The sequence below is a fragment of the Dama dama genome, chromosome 7 (assembly GCF_033118175.1).
Source record: "Dama dama isolate Ldn47 chromosome 7, ASM3311817v1, whole genome shotgun sequence".
Lineage (NCBI taxonomy): Eukaryota > Metazoa > Chordata > Mammalia > Artiodactyla > Cervidae > Dama > Dama dama.
The window spans coordinates 25,824,384-25,840,960 of record NC_083687.1 but is presented as its reverse complement, the minus strand read 5'-3'; the positions used below and the strand labels follow the sequence as shown (position 1 = coordinate 25,840,960).

The 16,577-nt window shown below is 38.8% G+C and overlaps 1 protein-coding gene across 1 annotated transcript in view; it reads left to right on the top strand.

Moving 5' to 3' along the window:
* PKHD1 (PKHD1 ciliary IPT domain containing fibrocystin/polyductin) overlaps positions 1-7,565 on the top strand; it is a 428,428-nt gene extending 420,863 nt beyond the window's left edge. Inside the window, exon 66 of the mRNA XM_061146900.1 lies at positions 7,117-7,565. Coding sequence (XP_061002883.1) covers positions 7,117-7,565 — 449 coding nt within the window. The remainder of the gene's footprint in view (positions 1-7,116) is intronic.
* Positions 7,566-16,577: the final 9,012 nt, after the last annotated feature.

The window sequence follows — 16,577 nt, the reverse complement described above, 5'->3', positions numbered from 1 at the left end:
AAGCATCTTTTAATTTCATGGCTGCAGTCACCATCTGTAGTGATTTTGTAGCCCCCCAAAATAAAGTCTTTCACTGTTTCCATTGTCTCCCCATCTATTTGCCATGAAGTGATGGGAACGGATGCCATGATCTTAGTTTTCTGAATGTTGAGCTTTAAGCCAACATTTTCACTCTCCTCTTTCACTTTCATCAAGAAGCTCTTTAGTTCTTCTCTTTCTGCCATAAGGATGGTGTCATCTGCATATCTCAAGTTATTGATATTTCTCCTGGCAATCCTGATTTCAGTTTGTGCTTCATCCATCCTGGCATTTCACATGATATACTCTGCATATAAGTTAAATAAGCAGGGTGACAATATACAGCCTTGATGTACTCCTTTTCCTATTTGGAACCAGTCTATTGTTCCATGTCCAGTTCTAACTGTTGCTTCCTGACCTGCATACAGATTTCTCAAGAGGCAAGTCAGGTGGTCTAGTATTCCCATCTCTTGAAGAATTTTCTACTGTTTTTTGTGATCCACACAGTCAAAGGCTTTGCCATAGTCAACAGAGCAAAAGTAGACGTTTTTCTGCAACTCTCTTGCTTTTTCTATGATCCAATGATGTTGACAATTTGATCTCTGGTTCCTCTGCGTTTTCTAAAACCAGCTTGAACATCTGGAAGTTCACGGTTCACGTATTGCTGAAGCCTGGCTTGGAGAATTTTGAGCATTACTTTGCTAGCATGTGAGATGAATGCAATTATGCAGTAGTTTGGGAATTCTTTGGCATTTCCTTTCTTTGGGATTGGAATGAAAACTGACCATTTCCAGTCCTGTGGCCACTGCTGAGTTTTCCAAATTTGCTGACATATTGAGTGCAGCACTTTCACAGCATCATCTTTTAGGATTTGAAATAGCTCAACTGGAATTCCATCACCTCCACTAGCTTTGTTTGTAATGATGCTTCCTAAGGCCTGCTTGACCTCACATTCCAGGATGTCTGGCTCTAGGTGAGTGATCACACCATCATGATTATCTGGGTCATGAAGATCTTTTTTGTATAGTTCTTCTGTGTTTTCTTGCCACCTCTTCTTAATATCTTCTGCTTCTATCAGGTCCATACCATTTCTGTCCTTTATTGAGCCCATCTTTGCATGAAATGTTCCCTTGGTATCTCTAGTATCTTGAAGAGCTCTCTAGTCTTTCCCATTCTATTGTTTTCCTTTACTTCTTTGCATTGATCACTGAGGAAGGCTTTCTTATCTCTCCTTGCCTTTCTTTGGAACTCTGCCTTCAAATGGGTATATCTTTCCTTTTCTCCTTTGCCTTTAGCTTCTCTTCTTTCTTCAGCTATTTGTAAGGCCTTGTCAGACAACCATTTTGCCTTTTTGCATTTTGCTTTTTGTGGTCTTAGCAGTGGGCAAGATGTGATGCCTTCCTTCTAGGTGACGCTGTCTGCCAGCCACCTGAGTTCCCTCTCCCTGTGTTCCTGATGACTCCCTCTGTCTTTGTGGTAGAGTTATTGCTGGAGACCTCAGTGCTGCCTTCTCCACATAGTACCCTGATCTGTGGCCTCTAATCACTGTGTGCTTGTGTATGTGAAACCCATGTCTCCAGTGTTAGTGGGAAACTGGCAGGTGAAAAGGCGCTCCATACCATACAAGTGCAACTGTAAACATTAACTTCATGGATTTCTTCTCTCTACCACATTTGAATCCTACTGACTATATATGGTGTGTTTTGTGAATGTAAAATAAAAAGACTATCAATTTACCTTTTGTAAGTACAAATCTATAGAAATGGCAGGGAGAGGAGAGGAGGGGGCTGACCTCAAGACATCTGGAAGCAGAGAAGAGCAAAATAATTCGGGACCAGAAGTTGCCCTCAGTTCCCAAGAAAGTCAAATTGTATTTGGAAGTTATTAATAAAATAGCATGTACATGCCATACAATAAAAAGATATGAACATCTCCTAATTGAAAAAACATAAATAAAATCTATCACTTATTCTTTAAAGAAAACTTTAAAAATAATTACCAGGAATAAAAGCCTGCCTGATAGATAAGATGGGGAGTTCCAATGTTATTTGCAACCAAGATCCACTATCCTCATTAACAATGGAATATTAGAAAAATTTCTACTTAAGTGAAGATAAAGTACAGAACTCATTCTTACCAAAATTTTATAACATATATTTGGGATGGGAAGAAACAGTCAAATTTAAAACAAAATTTAGAGGACAATTTTGGAGAAAATGCATGTTGATTTGCAGAAGATTGTTTAATGATAACTTAAAGATTTAACCATTAACTACTATATTTATTAATAACTTGAGTAAATTAGTCAAATGTAATATCAGTCTAAGCAAAAATCATATTGTATAAGCCAGGTGTATACAGTTAAGAAAGATAAATATACAATAGTGGCCAAGGAATATGCTGTCTTGGGGAAAACAAGAGATATGTGGGACTTACATAAAAAATAAGCTGTATTTTATTGAAGAGTTTAAGGACAAATACATAGGGAATTACTGCACGTTTCTAATTAGATTAATTAATATTGTAAAGACCATATTTATTTCTAAATTAACTTTGGTTTAGGAATCCCCGGTGGCTCAATGTTTAACACCATTTCAATTATTTTGTAGAGAGTAGAACAGTATAAAATGATTCTAGAATTCTTCAGAAACTATAGATCAATGACAGAAAACTAATTTTTTACAGGAAATGGGATTTTTGGCAATGGGAAAAGGTAGCTCAACCAGAGACATAATACTTATGTCACTATTCTTCAGACAATGTGATACTGATACAAGAATACATGAGCATTAGGAAAAATAATCTCAATTAGGTGTAAATATAGATATTAGGTATAGAAATGCAAGTTATGATGAAGATAATAAAAATAAAGGAAAACAGAAGCATCCATCTATTAATGGGGCTACAAATTTGACTTCTTAGAACATTTAGTAATCCAAATTCATACTTCAAAAAATTACCAAAGTAAACTTCGAGTAGATTAATGAGTTGAATTAGGTTTACTAAAATATAACCATTCCTAGAGTATTGCAGAAATAATAAAGTAAAGATCATTTATGGTATAATGTGGAATGAAAGGCACTTTTTCTTTACCTTTAAAAATTTCCATACTTCCTGATTCATCATGCATTTCCTATTAAAAATAGATAATAATTTTTCATTTAAAAGAACAAATAATGTAGAAAAAACATAGGTGATAGTATTTATAATGCATGCATGCTCAGTCATTAAGTTGTGTCTGATTCCTTGCGACCCAATGGACTATAGCCCACCAGGCTCCTCCGTATATGGAATTTCCCAGATAAGAATACTGGAGTGGGTTGCCATTTCCTTCTCCAGGGAGATCTTCCCGACCCAGGAATGGAACCCTCGTCTCCTGCTTTGGTAAGTGAATTTTTTACCACTGAGCCACCAGGGAAGCCCAGTACTTATATTTGTCATTAATAGCAATTCTTTCCTATTAATAATTTAATGTTATTTATTAATTATTGTATATATCTTCTTCAATATGTGGGCAGGACTGTTCCCCTTATTGACAAATGAGAAACCAAAGTGGAGTCTATTCTTGGTTGATTGATTCTTTTTTTATCTTTGGTTGATTGGAATCTATTCTATGTTGGTTGATCCACTGTCCATCTTTCTGCTTTAGATCCTACTTAGGCTTCAAGATAGAGGAGCTTATATTGGGTCTTTCACACTGAATCTGAGTCATCCTACACTAAATGCAGCACATGAAGACTAGGCTATAAAAATAAAGACAGGGAGTGGTGCGGAGGGAGGGGATATTCATTGTTAATTTCCCCATTGCAAAAGAAACCGGTGAGTGAAGTAAGTTTGACAGAGGAAGACAAATGCTATTGGATATCACTTATTTGTGGAATCTTAAAAAATACAGCAAACAGGTGACTGATCAAAAAGCAAGCAAAAAAAAAAAAAACAGAAGAAGAAGAAGAATCTAACAACTACTACCCACACAAATCTTTAAAATCATAGGCTCAGGATATTGGTTGCCCAAGAAAGTTCTAGAAGCCAAAAGAGGTTAAGGATACCTAAGAAAAATTACAGTCAACTGTGGATGAACCTGCATGGACCCCAAACCACCAAGCCTTTCTCTTTTTCATAGAGTAAGGATATATGTTCCCATAGTCTCCCTGAAACTTGATCAAACCCACCAACAGGACTCTAAGAGACATAGAGGGGCAATGTGAAATCCTATCTTTCCATTTTAATGGGGATTCACCAACAAGGTGGAGGTGGAAAGGAGGCTTGCTGTTGCATATGTTTTGATACTCACTGTTCTTCCTTCCCTAAGACCCAAACATTCAGCTGAATGCCTTAGGACACATATCTGCTATAAATTCATTTTTTATCTAATTTGTCTGAGATCTAAGCTTCCTGTGGAGGTCCAAGATCAAAGGATCGGATTCCTTCTGATGTTAGCGCTGACATATAATGTGTGCTGACTTAGTTCTGTCTATAACCTCACAGTGGGAGGCGGCCAGCCTCCCTTGACACCTTTACACAGCGCACTTTCATTTCAGCTGGGGAGTCTGTCAGGTATGTTGCTGATTGGAGCTGCCATGTAAATAATTCATGGGAGATTTTTAAATGTTTTGGGGCTTGCAAAGGAAAGCTGCGCTCGTGTTAGTCTTTCATGAATAGATGCAGACTCGAAGAACAAGGGGGAATAGATTTCCAAAGACGGTCTCTCAAAAATAGGATAACAATATCTTCAATGGATTGAAAATAGGTGACTTGCAGTGTTTGATTCCCCTTACATGAAGTGGTATTGGTTTTACCAAGGGATAAAAATTAAAAGCCCATTTTCCTTTTTTAAGTTTGCTTCTACTTGACAATTTATTATTCCTATTCTTTGGTTATTTGCTGATCTTGATAAACTGTGTCTTTTCCTTCTGGTGGGAGCAGTAATTATAGAGATGACACCAAACTCAGGACTCAACATAGGGCTGGGCTTAATAGAGGGAAAAGGTTGATGGCAAAAAAAAGCTCCTTCTCTGAGGAACTCAAAAGTCCTAAGAGGAAGATGAGACTGTCATACAAGGAAAGGTGACTAATAATAGAAACAGTTGCACAAGTCAAATGAGAAACTCCAGTCAACAAGTATTGAGGAGTAAATCAATGCCTTTGAGCTGTCAAGGAATAGTTCTGGAAGGATTTGAAGTCCCATAGGGAGACTAGGATAACCTGGAAGCTCTAAGCAAGAGAATTATCCTATAGTTAGGGGACCATAGCAGTTACAAGCTAGGAGAAAAGACTGTGGAGGAGGAGAGAAGATGTGGATAACATGGGTTTCACAGAATATTAACTGACACATCATCAAAACAATATAAACAGCATGATTACTTTATCTTGTTTTACTGTTCCAAATCAGCAGTATATTTTATATGTTTCCCTCTCCAGGGGATCTTCCAAACTCAGGGATCGAATCCAGGTCTCCTGCCTTGCAGGCGAATTCTTTACCATCTGAGCCAACAGGGAAGCCCTTGTTTATATATATATATATAGATAGATAGATAGAGGTGAAACATATTTATGTTATGATGTTATTTATATTTATATTGTTATTTATATTTATACTATAATATTGTCTCTTACACTATGATACAGACTTGATGATTCTCTGCTAACATAAGCCAAGACAGGCTCAGTAAACTGAGAGAGAGGTATAATACACAGGTTTATCAATTAGCATTTACCTTGTATATAAAAGTATGTATGTATAAAAATTCATGTTAATGCGTTTGATGATGAGAAATTAGAAAATCAGGGGTGGAAGATGTCAGTGACAGTACTGCCATATACCTCTCAGGGGTTTAGGGTAGTTCTCAACCTTTTATTTTACTCTAAGGCACATGGAAGGTGACATTCCCACATGCCACACTCTGATGCATGTATTTAGCCAAGCATTCTTCTTAACTCCCTTTTGCTAGTTTTAATTGTACACAGCATTGTCTGGTTCTCCCACTACAACTCTGGAGTCATAGATCTTGACTTCTATACAGTAAGATGTGCTATTATGTTATTTGTGGTCTTGAGAAGTTACTTAATCTCTGTATCCCTTCTAAAAGGGAGATGGTACTAACACTTACTTCAGAGGGTTGTTGTAAGGATTAAATTATGTATATATATACATATATATAAAATTACATATATATATATTTACATATATATATAAAACCTGGTGCCCAGCATATAATTGCTATAAACATATTACTTTAAATGATTATTAGCCTTTCTCTCTTCAAGGAACGCATACTGGAATGTAAATGTATGAGTGGCATTAACAATCTTGAATTACCTTTAATTTGATTTAAAAAAAATAATTTAATAAAGTTATTTTAAAGTTGAACTATAGCACTTTATTGTTTATAAAACTAGGTTGATACATTCCTCAATACCAATGAATTATGAGAATGAGACATTCATGAGTTAGGAAGTACTTTATGAAGAAAGAGAAATTTGGGGAGGTAAGTAAAAGAAGGCAGAGGGTTTTGAAAGACAGGGTGGAAAAAATATTTCAGGCCTAGGGAGTGTTTTAAGATAATTCTTATAGGTGAGTAATTATATATACACACTCTTATAGATACTTGTTTATTTATATATTTATCTCTGCATATGTTTGTTTTATAAAATAAAATATATTCAAATTGTGAATTTGGCATAAAAGTCAGAAGTATTAATAAGACTGGTTTTGCATTTATTAATACAGGTGTGAGTTAACCCACACGGTAAGGTCTGATTCTAGCCTAATTTTCATATTTAAGCTGCCATGCTTACAATGAAAAATCCTGATTGACTTATTATGAACATTGTAAAAGTTTTTTCTGGGAAGCTATATTATCAAATTTGTATTAGACAATTTATATTAATTATCAATTAATTAATTGATGGGTGTGGGAGACATGGGTTTTTTTAAAAAGTGTGTACTCCCAGCGATATTTAAAAATTGGTTAAGTTGATATAACTCAGTCTTTAATTATTTGGTGATATCTTTTCAGGAACGGTAAATAGGCAAAACATGCAGTCAGCTGATTGAGAACTAAGTCTATTTCTTCCCCTCCTCCTTGTCTCTCACAGATTTGAGGATGAAGGTTATGCTGGCCAAGCTGAACCAGCTCCCCCATCAGTCCCTGAACGGCGTGTCCAGAAGGAAGGTGAGCCACCGCGTGGTCCGAGAGGAAGGCGGCCGCCGAGAAGAGGCCGCTGTGCCCGCTCCCAGTATCACCAGCGTCCCATCGCACGGGAGCACCCGTACTCCAGGCTCTCCTGCTCAGCAGGTGTTCCTGCAGGAGAGTGCGGGCTGGAAGAGAGCCCAGGAGCTCAGATACCAGCTGGCAGGCCAAGATCAGCTGCTGCTGCTCTGCCCAGACCTCAGACGAGAGAGGCAGCGTTTGCAGGGCCAGAGTCAGCTCGGCAAGGGGCACTTCAGTCTAGGGCTTTCCCAGGAGAAGCCAGGCTCCTGTGGGGCCACCGAGGCATTCTGCCTCCATTCGGTACATCCAGAGGCTGTTCAGGAACAGCTGTGATTGAGGAGTGGTGAGGACACTTGGGCTGAAAGTTATAGTGTTCAAAATATGTCTGGATCACAGTGAGCAGGGAAGATGAGGCCTGACCATTTGGACTAAGAAGGGAGAATGTGTGCGTGTGTGCTCAGTCGTGTCCAACTCTTTGTGACCCGGTGGACTGTAACCCACTAGGCTTCTCTGTCCATGAGATTTTCTAGGCCAAAATACTGGAGTGGGTTGCCATTTCCTCCTCCAAGGGATCTTCCCAACCCAGGGATCAAACCTGTGCCTCCTGTGTCTCTTGCATTGGCAGGCAGATTCTTTCAGTTCAGTTCAGTTGCTCAGTCGTGTCCGACTCTTTTCGACCCTATGAACCACAGCATGCCAGGCCTCCCTGTCCATCACCAACTCCTGGAGTCCACCCAAACCTATGTCCATTGAGTTGGTGATGCCATCCAATCATCTCATCTTCTGCCGTCCCCTTCTCCTCCTGCCCTCAATCTTTCCCAGCATCAGGGTCTTTTCCAATGAGTCAGCTCTTCGCATCAGGTGACCAAAATATTGGAGTTTCAGCTTCAACATCAGTCCCTCCAATGAACACCCAGGACTGATCTCCTTTAGGATGAACTGGTTGGATCTCCTTGCAGTCCAAGGGACTCTCAAGAGTCTTCTCCAATGCCACAGTTCAAAAACATCAATTCTTCTGTGCTCAGCTTTCTTTATAGTCCAACTTTCACATCCATACATGACCACTGGAAAAACCATAGCCTTGACTAGATGGACCTTTGTTGGCAGATTCTTCACCACTATGCTATCTTGGAAGGCCAGAAGGGAGAATAGGGATTCTGAATTCTTCCTTTTCAACTTTAACATGGAAGACAGTCATATAAATGATGTAGGTTGAAACAACATCTGACATATCTTTTTTATTAACCATGAATCTTAGTTCAATGCTAGGCAAATAATAAGTACTCAAATACTGATTTTTTTACTTGTTTTTATCTTAAGCTGGTTATCTTTTTGATTTTGCAATTTTAATAAAGGTATAATGTTGATTTATTCAAGGGCTTCCCTGATAGCTCAGCTGGTAAAGAATCTGCCTGCAACGCAAGAGACCCCAATTCGATTCCTGGGATGGGAAGATCCACTGGAGAAGGGATAGGCTCCCCACTGCAGGCTGCTTTATTATAGTAGGGGATGGTATTAAGCTTCTTCTAGGACAGGGTCCCCAACCTCCAGGTCACAGGGGTCTCCAGCCTCCTGTAAGATCAATGGCAGCATTAGATTAGAAATAAAGTGCATAATAAATGTAATGCTCTTCCATGAAATTGGTAGCAAAAGGTTTGGAGACCTCTGTTCTAGAATGATTACCTACAGTGCTTTGGGCTTCTCTTATTGAAGGGATCATGACAAAGTCTGGTTGGCTACAGCGGTTTCTGCAGTGTTAGAGTAAAACATTTCTTTATCCTATAGGAATATTTGAAGGACAAGAGAAAACCCTGCACTCTGGTCTATCAGAGCTTACATTCCAACCATAAGGCACTTGTCTGATTTTTTACAAACTGATTTTATTTCACAGGTTAAATTCAGTCATTATTAGGAGCCTACTGTTGAGCAAACACATCATCTTTGCTCCTCGTGAGTATTGACACATGGAAATTATATTCTCCTGGGCTTTGCTGATATTTTAGTTAAGGACAAGGATATAAAAATAGCAAATCTGAGTAAGGAAATGGTCCATGGGCCACAGTAATTCTTTCAATAGTTCTTTCTTATAATAACTGAGTCACATATAAAAGTGGAAGGAAACTGTATTGGGAGAACAGAGATGACCAAGTGGCTAAGTGGATTATCAGCTAACTTAATTATTAGAGAATTATTAGAGGACTGCTTTTTGGGAAAGCTAATGCATGGGAGAGATCATATCATATGCAGCCTCTCTAGGCTTTGTGCTGAGGGTTCAGATGGAAACCATAGCAGAGGGTTAACCATGTTGATAAGTTGAGAAAGGATGTGAAAGGAAGCTTCACTTAATTCACACATTGCAGAGGGCCCATTTGTGTCCAAACTAAATGATACTTTAAGCAAGCCCAACTGTGTATCTGGAAGATCTTTTGCACCAATGAGTGAAGCCAAGACAGCTAAGGTAAAGAAACTATCTAGAAAGAACTTGCTCTCAGCTTTTATCTAAACCAGGATTTTCCAGTCTCTGAAAAATGAAAGGGATGTCTTATGTTTGCATTAGAAAAGAGGAAGGAAAAACACTCTTCTGTGGCAGAATTTTAAATAATAATGTCCTGGAATTAGCTCCAGAGGAGGTACTACTGGCAGAAAGTCGTCCTCTGAGAGCATCAGTGAGAAAGTATGTCTCACTCTACACAAGCTGCTGGGAAAGTTCTCAATTTCTCTGCCCGTTCTTTAGATGTCTTACTGACATCTCAGACCTTAAAGCTGCCTCTGAAAGGAGGTAGGCAGCCTTCCCCAGGACATTATGCTAGATTCTCTGGGTCCTCAGAGAGCTATGCTTCTTTAGTACAAAAGCATTTGTAGTTAAGGTTTTGAGAAATATAAAAACTGCCTACTAAGGGTCTGTCTATACACTCTCCATTCACCACATCCAGTTCCAACCTACGTGTCTTTCCTGAGGTCTATACTGTTTATCCAATTGCCTACTGAGAGTTTCCACTAGATTTATCCTTCAGATGATGGCAGAAAGTCATCATCTGAAGGCATTTGCGAGAAAGTATGTCTTCTGCCTTCCAGTATTACATTGCCTTCACACAATACATGGCATGACCTCATTCAGGCCAGAAATCTAGAAATCACGGACTTGCCTTTTTCTATCTAACCCTTCCCCAAAGTCAGCTACCAGATGTCATTTCTGCACCTTCTTTACCCTTCTCCCAATTTCTACTATCTTCTTATCCATCCCCCATGTACTAAACCCTGATCTTTCTGGAAGGCAAGTTTGATCCTATGCTTGTTTGGGAACAGCCAGAGTTGACCTATTAATTTTATGCCACCAAAATTTAGGATTCCCAAGTCCAGAATGGATTCTTTGGACCTGAATAGCAACCAGAATTATCCAGAGTAACATGCAGGGCTCTTGCATGTGTCTTGGGATTTCAGAGTCTGGCCAGAATCCCCAACCCATAGTTAAGGCAGTCTTTTTTTTCCTCCTCTAAAATGGGAGAATTGGGTAAATGCTAGAGGCACAGGGAGCAGTTCTTGGTTCATTTATGTCTGAAGATAAGCTGATTAGATAAAGCCAACCCCAAACTTACTCAGACCATTAACATAGGGGACCCAGTAAATGTTTCCCAGAGTATCAAAACTTACCCTTTCTTCAAATAAGTAATTTAAAATGTCTTGTTCCTATGTAATTTCAAAGAACTTCTTGGCTCTTATTTCTTATTTTGTTTGAAGGACTCCTTTCCCCCAAGATATTGAACAAACTAAAATTTGAGACAGTTCAAAATTATTTGTAAATATTTATGGATGTTAAAGCTGAGAAGGATGATGGAAGCTGGAGTAGTTTTCATTATCTCTTGAGTTTGGGGGATTGTGTTCAGGGAAGGTACCACTCTGACAGAGCTTCATGTGTCTCTCAGAGAGAAAGCCTTGAGCAGTCTAACCAAGGTTGTATTCTGAAGCAGACTTGCCCATCTCATCACCCAAAGAGGCTGCTGAGTACCAAGAGGCTTTAGTCCTTCGGAGCCCTCCCCTTTCAGAGATTATTCAGTTGAGTGATTCCCTTCCTTCTAGCAATCTAACTCTGAATGTATAAAATTACTGTACATTGAAATGTATGCAAACCATATGCAAAATGAGTATGATGAAACTGAATGCAGATCACATGCAAATGTTATTCAACCAAGCTTCTATAAAATGTCATGTACATGTCAATAAAAGTAAAGAATTTTAATTAATTCTGTCATTTAAAATTCATGCATTTATTCCATATTTTGTTTCCAGAACTTGTATTCAATGTCAATTCTGAAAGAACTATAAGCAGAAGGAATTACTGTACTGAATGTAGAACAGTTGATTTCAGCTTACACTATGTCACTGTGACCAATTACAGACATATTTGAGAGACAAACCACATTTCCAGAATGTAATTTTCTTTAAAGGGATAAAACATCTTTTTATAAAGTTAAATGAGGTTTAAATGGTCAAATATATAGATTTGGTTGTTTACAAACATTTCTTCTACCTCAAAACAGACTGGAGATTTCTTTGCTTGGAACAATTTAAAAAAAAGAATAGATTCTGCCCATCAGTCTGGTCTGTTTTGAGACAGAAGTTTTGTTTAACACATTTGTAGGACTTTCTAGAATTTACTGGAGTTTGACTTGATATCTCTGTGCATGTGTGCTCAGTCGCTAAGTTGTGTCTGACTCTGCCACTCCATGGATTGTAGCCTGCCAACCTCCTCTGTCCGTTTTCCCAGGCAAGAATACTGGAGCAAATTGCTATTTCCTTCTCTAGGAGATCCTCCCCATCCAGAGATCAAACCTGTGACTCTTGCATTGCAGGCATATTCTTTACCACTGAGCTACCTGGGAAGCTAATTTCTCCATATCATCCCTCATTTCAGTCTCAGAAATGATTACTCATTTATTATTATTACTATATCTTTTATTTTAAAATGAGCAGCCATAACAAGAGGAAAGAAAATCAATCTCCTTTCAAAAATGTGAGAAATAGCATTCTTCTCTCCACTTTATAATAAACAGTTACTGAATCCTTACAATGGTGCAAGGCAAAATTGGAAAAAAATTAATGTATCTGCTTCTTTTTAAAAATTTCCTTAATTTAGTGTACATCTATCCAGTAGAATGACTGATGTAGAAAATTATTCAAGATATACCATTAGGCTAAAAAAACATAAAGCAAGTTGCAAAAAATGTGTATAATGTGCTTTTACCTATAGTTGATTTATGTACAGAAAAATTATGGAGAGATAGCCAATACATATTTTAACATGAGCTACCTTTAGATAACGGAGTAGGGAATATGAGGAGATTTGTACTTCCTATTTTATATCTTTTTAAATGTCAATATTTTCTTAAAATATACTACTAATAAAAATAAAATTTAGAAATATTTTCTCCATGTTTTTGTTGTCCAAAGGTTAGCAATACTCAGGCTTAGAAATTGCTTATGGGAAAAAACTTTTACAAAGAGAGAGGACATGAATATCTATGGGAGAAAGAAAGAGTGGCCGGAGGAGATGAAAGGACTGGGAAGAGAGCCCAGGGAGAAATAAAAGGAAGAGTAGGGAAAATCTCTGAGTGAGGAAAAGAATGTTCCATAGTGGGCAAGGATTAAAGTGCTAACAAGTCTATTTTCTCATCACAGGGTCCCTGGAACATCATACAGGGCATGTCACCGAGGGTCCCTCTGTGTGAAGGGCCTTAGGGTACAGGTGTGTATGTCTATAGGCTCAACATCTCTTATTAAGATTCGAATATGAAGAATGGCTTTTCCATTATTCATATCGAGGAAACAGTGGGGAAGCAGTTGCTAACCCTAAGTCACGAGTGGACCCAACATGACACTCACAGCACTTGGAATTCCTACTGGCTAACACGCCTCTCACCAGATCAGCGCCACAGCCTGCGCTTCCTCCAGCCCTGCTCCACAAGGACTTATTCTAAACCTAGACCAAGTGGTGCTCTAACCCTAAACACAAAAGCTGCCTCTTGGTAGCAGCTGTCACAATGCACTTATTAAGTGGGCTCCAGAGACAGACTTTTGAGAGACAGAGGTTTAAGTCAAAAGGCCATGGGCTTCAAAGGGCATGGTGTGAGAAATAATATGCTCCAAAGTTTCTTAGGGACTTCACCGGCAGTCTGGTTTTTAAGACTTCTCTTTCCAATGCAGGGGGTGCTGGTTTGATACCTGTTCAGGGAACTAAGATCATATATACTTCACAGCCAAAAAGACCAAAACACAAAACAGAAGCAATATGGTAATAAATTCAATAAAGACTTTAAAAGTGGTCCACATAAAAAAAAATCTTATTTTTTTTTAAATTTGGGAGTAAATAAATAATCCTGTGTGCTTATCTACAATTCTGACAACTCTAAAAGTGCTATAATTTGGGCTATACATCTAGTAATACCAACCATTTTTTCTCATTGGAATTTTTTTCCACTTACCTTTATTCTATTCTCAGGGATGCCACTGACTCAGTTCTCACCTCTCTTTTCAACATCATAAATCTCTCCCCATCCACTGGGTTGTCCCCATGACTATCCAACATGGTTGAGTAGCTCCCACTTAAGAACAAAATCAGACATTCTTTGATTCTATAGGCCCCTTCATATCTCTTCCCATTTTCTTAACCCATTCCATTAACACTGTTTGAGACTTTTGTTCACAGGTTAAATTACTTCTTCTGTTTTCATTTACTTTTCCAGGCATTCCAATACACTTCTGACTCCTCTGCAGAAGAGGCTGCTCTTATGGCAATTACCAGCAGCCTCCATATTGCCAATTCTAAAGAATGATCCTGTCTTCATACTGCATGTTAACCCCATCCTTTCTCTTCCCCATTCTTGAAACAGTTTCCTCTCTTGACCTTTGTGATAACTTCTCTCCTTGATTCACTCTTACGTCACTGAGCATAATAAGCCAAAGACTGAAGGCTCAACTTTGATTCTTTTTTTAAAAAAATATTTATTCATTTTTGGCTGTACTGTGTCTTTGTTGCTGCACAGGGGCTTTCTCTAGTTGCAGTGGTGGTGAGCAGAGGCTACCCTTTAGTTGTGGTGTGCAGGTTTTGTGTTGTGGTAACTTCCCTTGTTGCAGGGCACCAGCTCTAGGAGATGCAGGCTTCATAGCTGCAGCACATGGGCTCAGCAGTTCTGGTTTCCAGGCCCCAGAGTGTGGCTTTAGTAGTTGTGGTACATAGGCTGAGTTGCCATGTGGCAGGTGATGAACCATGGATGAACCAGTGTCCTCTGCATTGCAAGGCAGATTCTTAACCACTGGACCACGAAGGAAGCCCCAAACTTTGATTCTTGATCCAAAACCTTGTGAGACCCCAAGAAAAATATCTCATTGAGCCAGCCCAGGCTCAGATCTGAGCGCTAATATTGAACCAGTGGGATGTATCTTTTCTGAACCCCTTTGTCATAGAGAACAGTAGCTTTCATAGTGAAAAACAGCCTGAGTATAAAATACTGGAATCCCAATCTTTACTCTGCGAAATTCTAGAAACATCAACCCAATACTTTCTGACTGTAGTGTTTCAGAAGAGATGTCAGAAACCAGTCTAAGTTTTGTTCCTGTCTAGGTATGACTAAAGATCACAGGATCTTTTTTTTCTAGACCACTTTAAACATTTTCATAATTCTCTCCATAGATGAGTCTTTTTCTATACTAGACAAAATTTGCAAAGAGAGGATGATGCTATTTGTAATAGGGGGAGAAAGACTCGAATAGGGAAGGAAAAGTTTAGTGATTCATAGGAGAAGAGAGAGGATTTAAACAGATTTAAAAAGTGATGTTTCAGGTAGAAGAAAAATATATAAATTTGGCCATAAAAGTCACTCAACCCCAGATCATGGATCCTTTAAGGAAATGAATTAATGGTGTCGAATATAGGAAATAAATGGCTAGATGAATAATTCATAATTTTGTAGCATGTGAAATGATAATAAAAAGATGGTAGAAGTGATTTCAACTTACAGTGGGCCAGATGAAAGAATACCCACTGTAACTAAATAGATTAGACACAGAAAAAATTTCTTACTTCTTGGGGAAAATTGTCAGTAAATATTACATTTATTTCAGTGTCCTACTTTGTTGAGATTTTACAGGCATAGTTAAATGCTGTTTCTCTTGTCTAATTTAGCTAATGAAGGATCATGGGATAAATGAGATCTCATTTCTTCATATACCAAAGAAAGTTTGGATCAAAAATATTTGGCACTCTAGCCAATACTGCTTTTAGACTCAGATAATGGTTTCCACTCCAGGCCCTTGCTCTAGAGGACTCCACCCACATTCACTCTTCTGGTAGGCAGTCCAACCATGAAGCTAGGAGGATGTGCCCACTCACACACCATGCCCACCCCTAGTGCCCACATTGGAATTTTCTGCCCAAACAACCCTGAACCATCCACCGGGCCTTGCAGAGGCTGTTTCTCTAGATCCCTTCTTTGCTTGTCACATCAAGTCAAGTAAGGAAGAACCACTTTGACTCAGATGGTATTGAGAAATATGCCAGACTATTCTTGAATAGTACTTTCCTGATGGATAGAAAGTAATCATGACTTCTATGTCTCATTTTATTCTTATGAAGGACATGTGTTAAGACATTCATCAACGTGTAACTCAAGTATCTTCTGGGTCACAGGGTCCTCACCTGCTGAATAAGAGCGTAGCGCCTTTGCCAAATTGCCCTGGTTATTTCTGACACTTAACGAAACAGACCCATATGAGATTCTTTCTGGGATTTCATGGTAACCCTATTCACCCTCCTGATTCTCAGATGCCTCCCTAAGGAGGACCCCATCCCATGGCTTGCTTTTTACCTTCTTGATCTTCAAGCTTCTAGGAAGGCACCAGCTGACCTCAGCAACATGCATTCTATCTCTCCTGGGCAGGCCCCATTGGTCATACATAGGACAATATGACAGGCAGAGTTTAAGATGCCATCTGCTTTATCAGCCACCACATGATTAAATAAAGTGCCCTACATTATTTGATCTCTGTTGGCTCCTTTCACTTAAAGAATGTTCTTCAGGTCCACCTGTGTTGTTGCTGATGGCAGGATTTCCCTCTTCATTATGACTGAGTGTTACTCCAATGTGGCTACTGTTTTAAGTTGGTAAGTTGTGGTGATTCGTTACACAACTATAGAGACACTATGGTTTCCATGAACAAAGGGGAAGACCAGTCCTCTTGTATTTGCTCCTGTTTCTTGGGTGTCTCCTGTTCTCATTTTCAGCAGACATGAATCACTTCTAGCCCCTAGAAGCTTAAAGCCCTCACTCAATCTGTAGGTTTCCCTGTGGG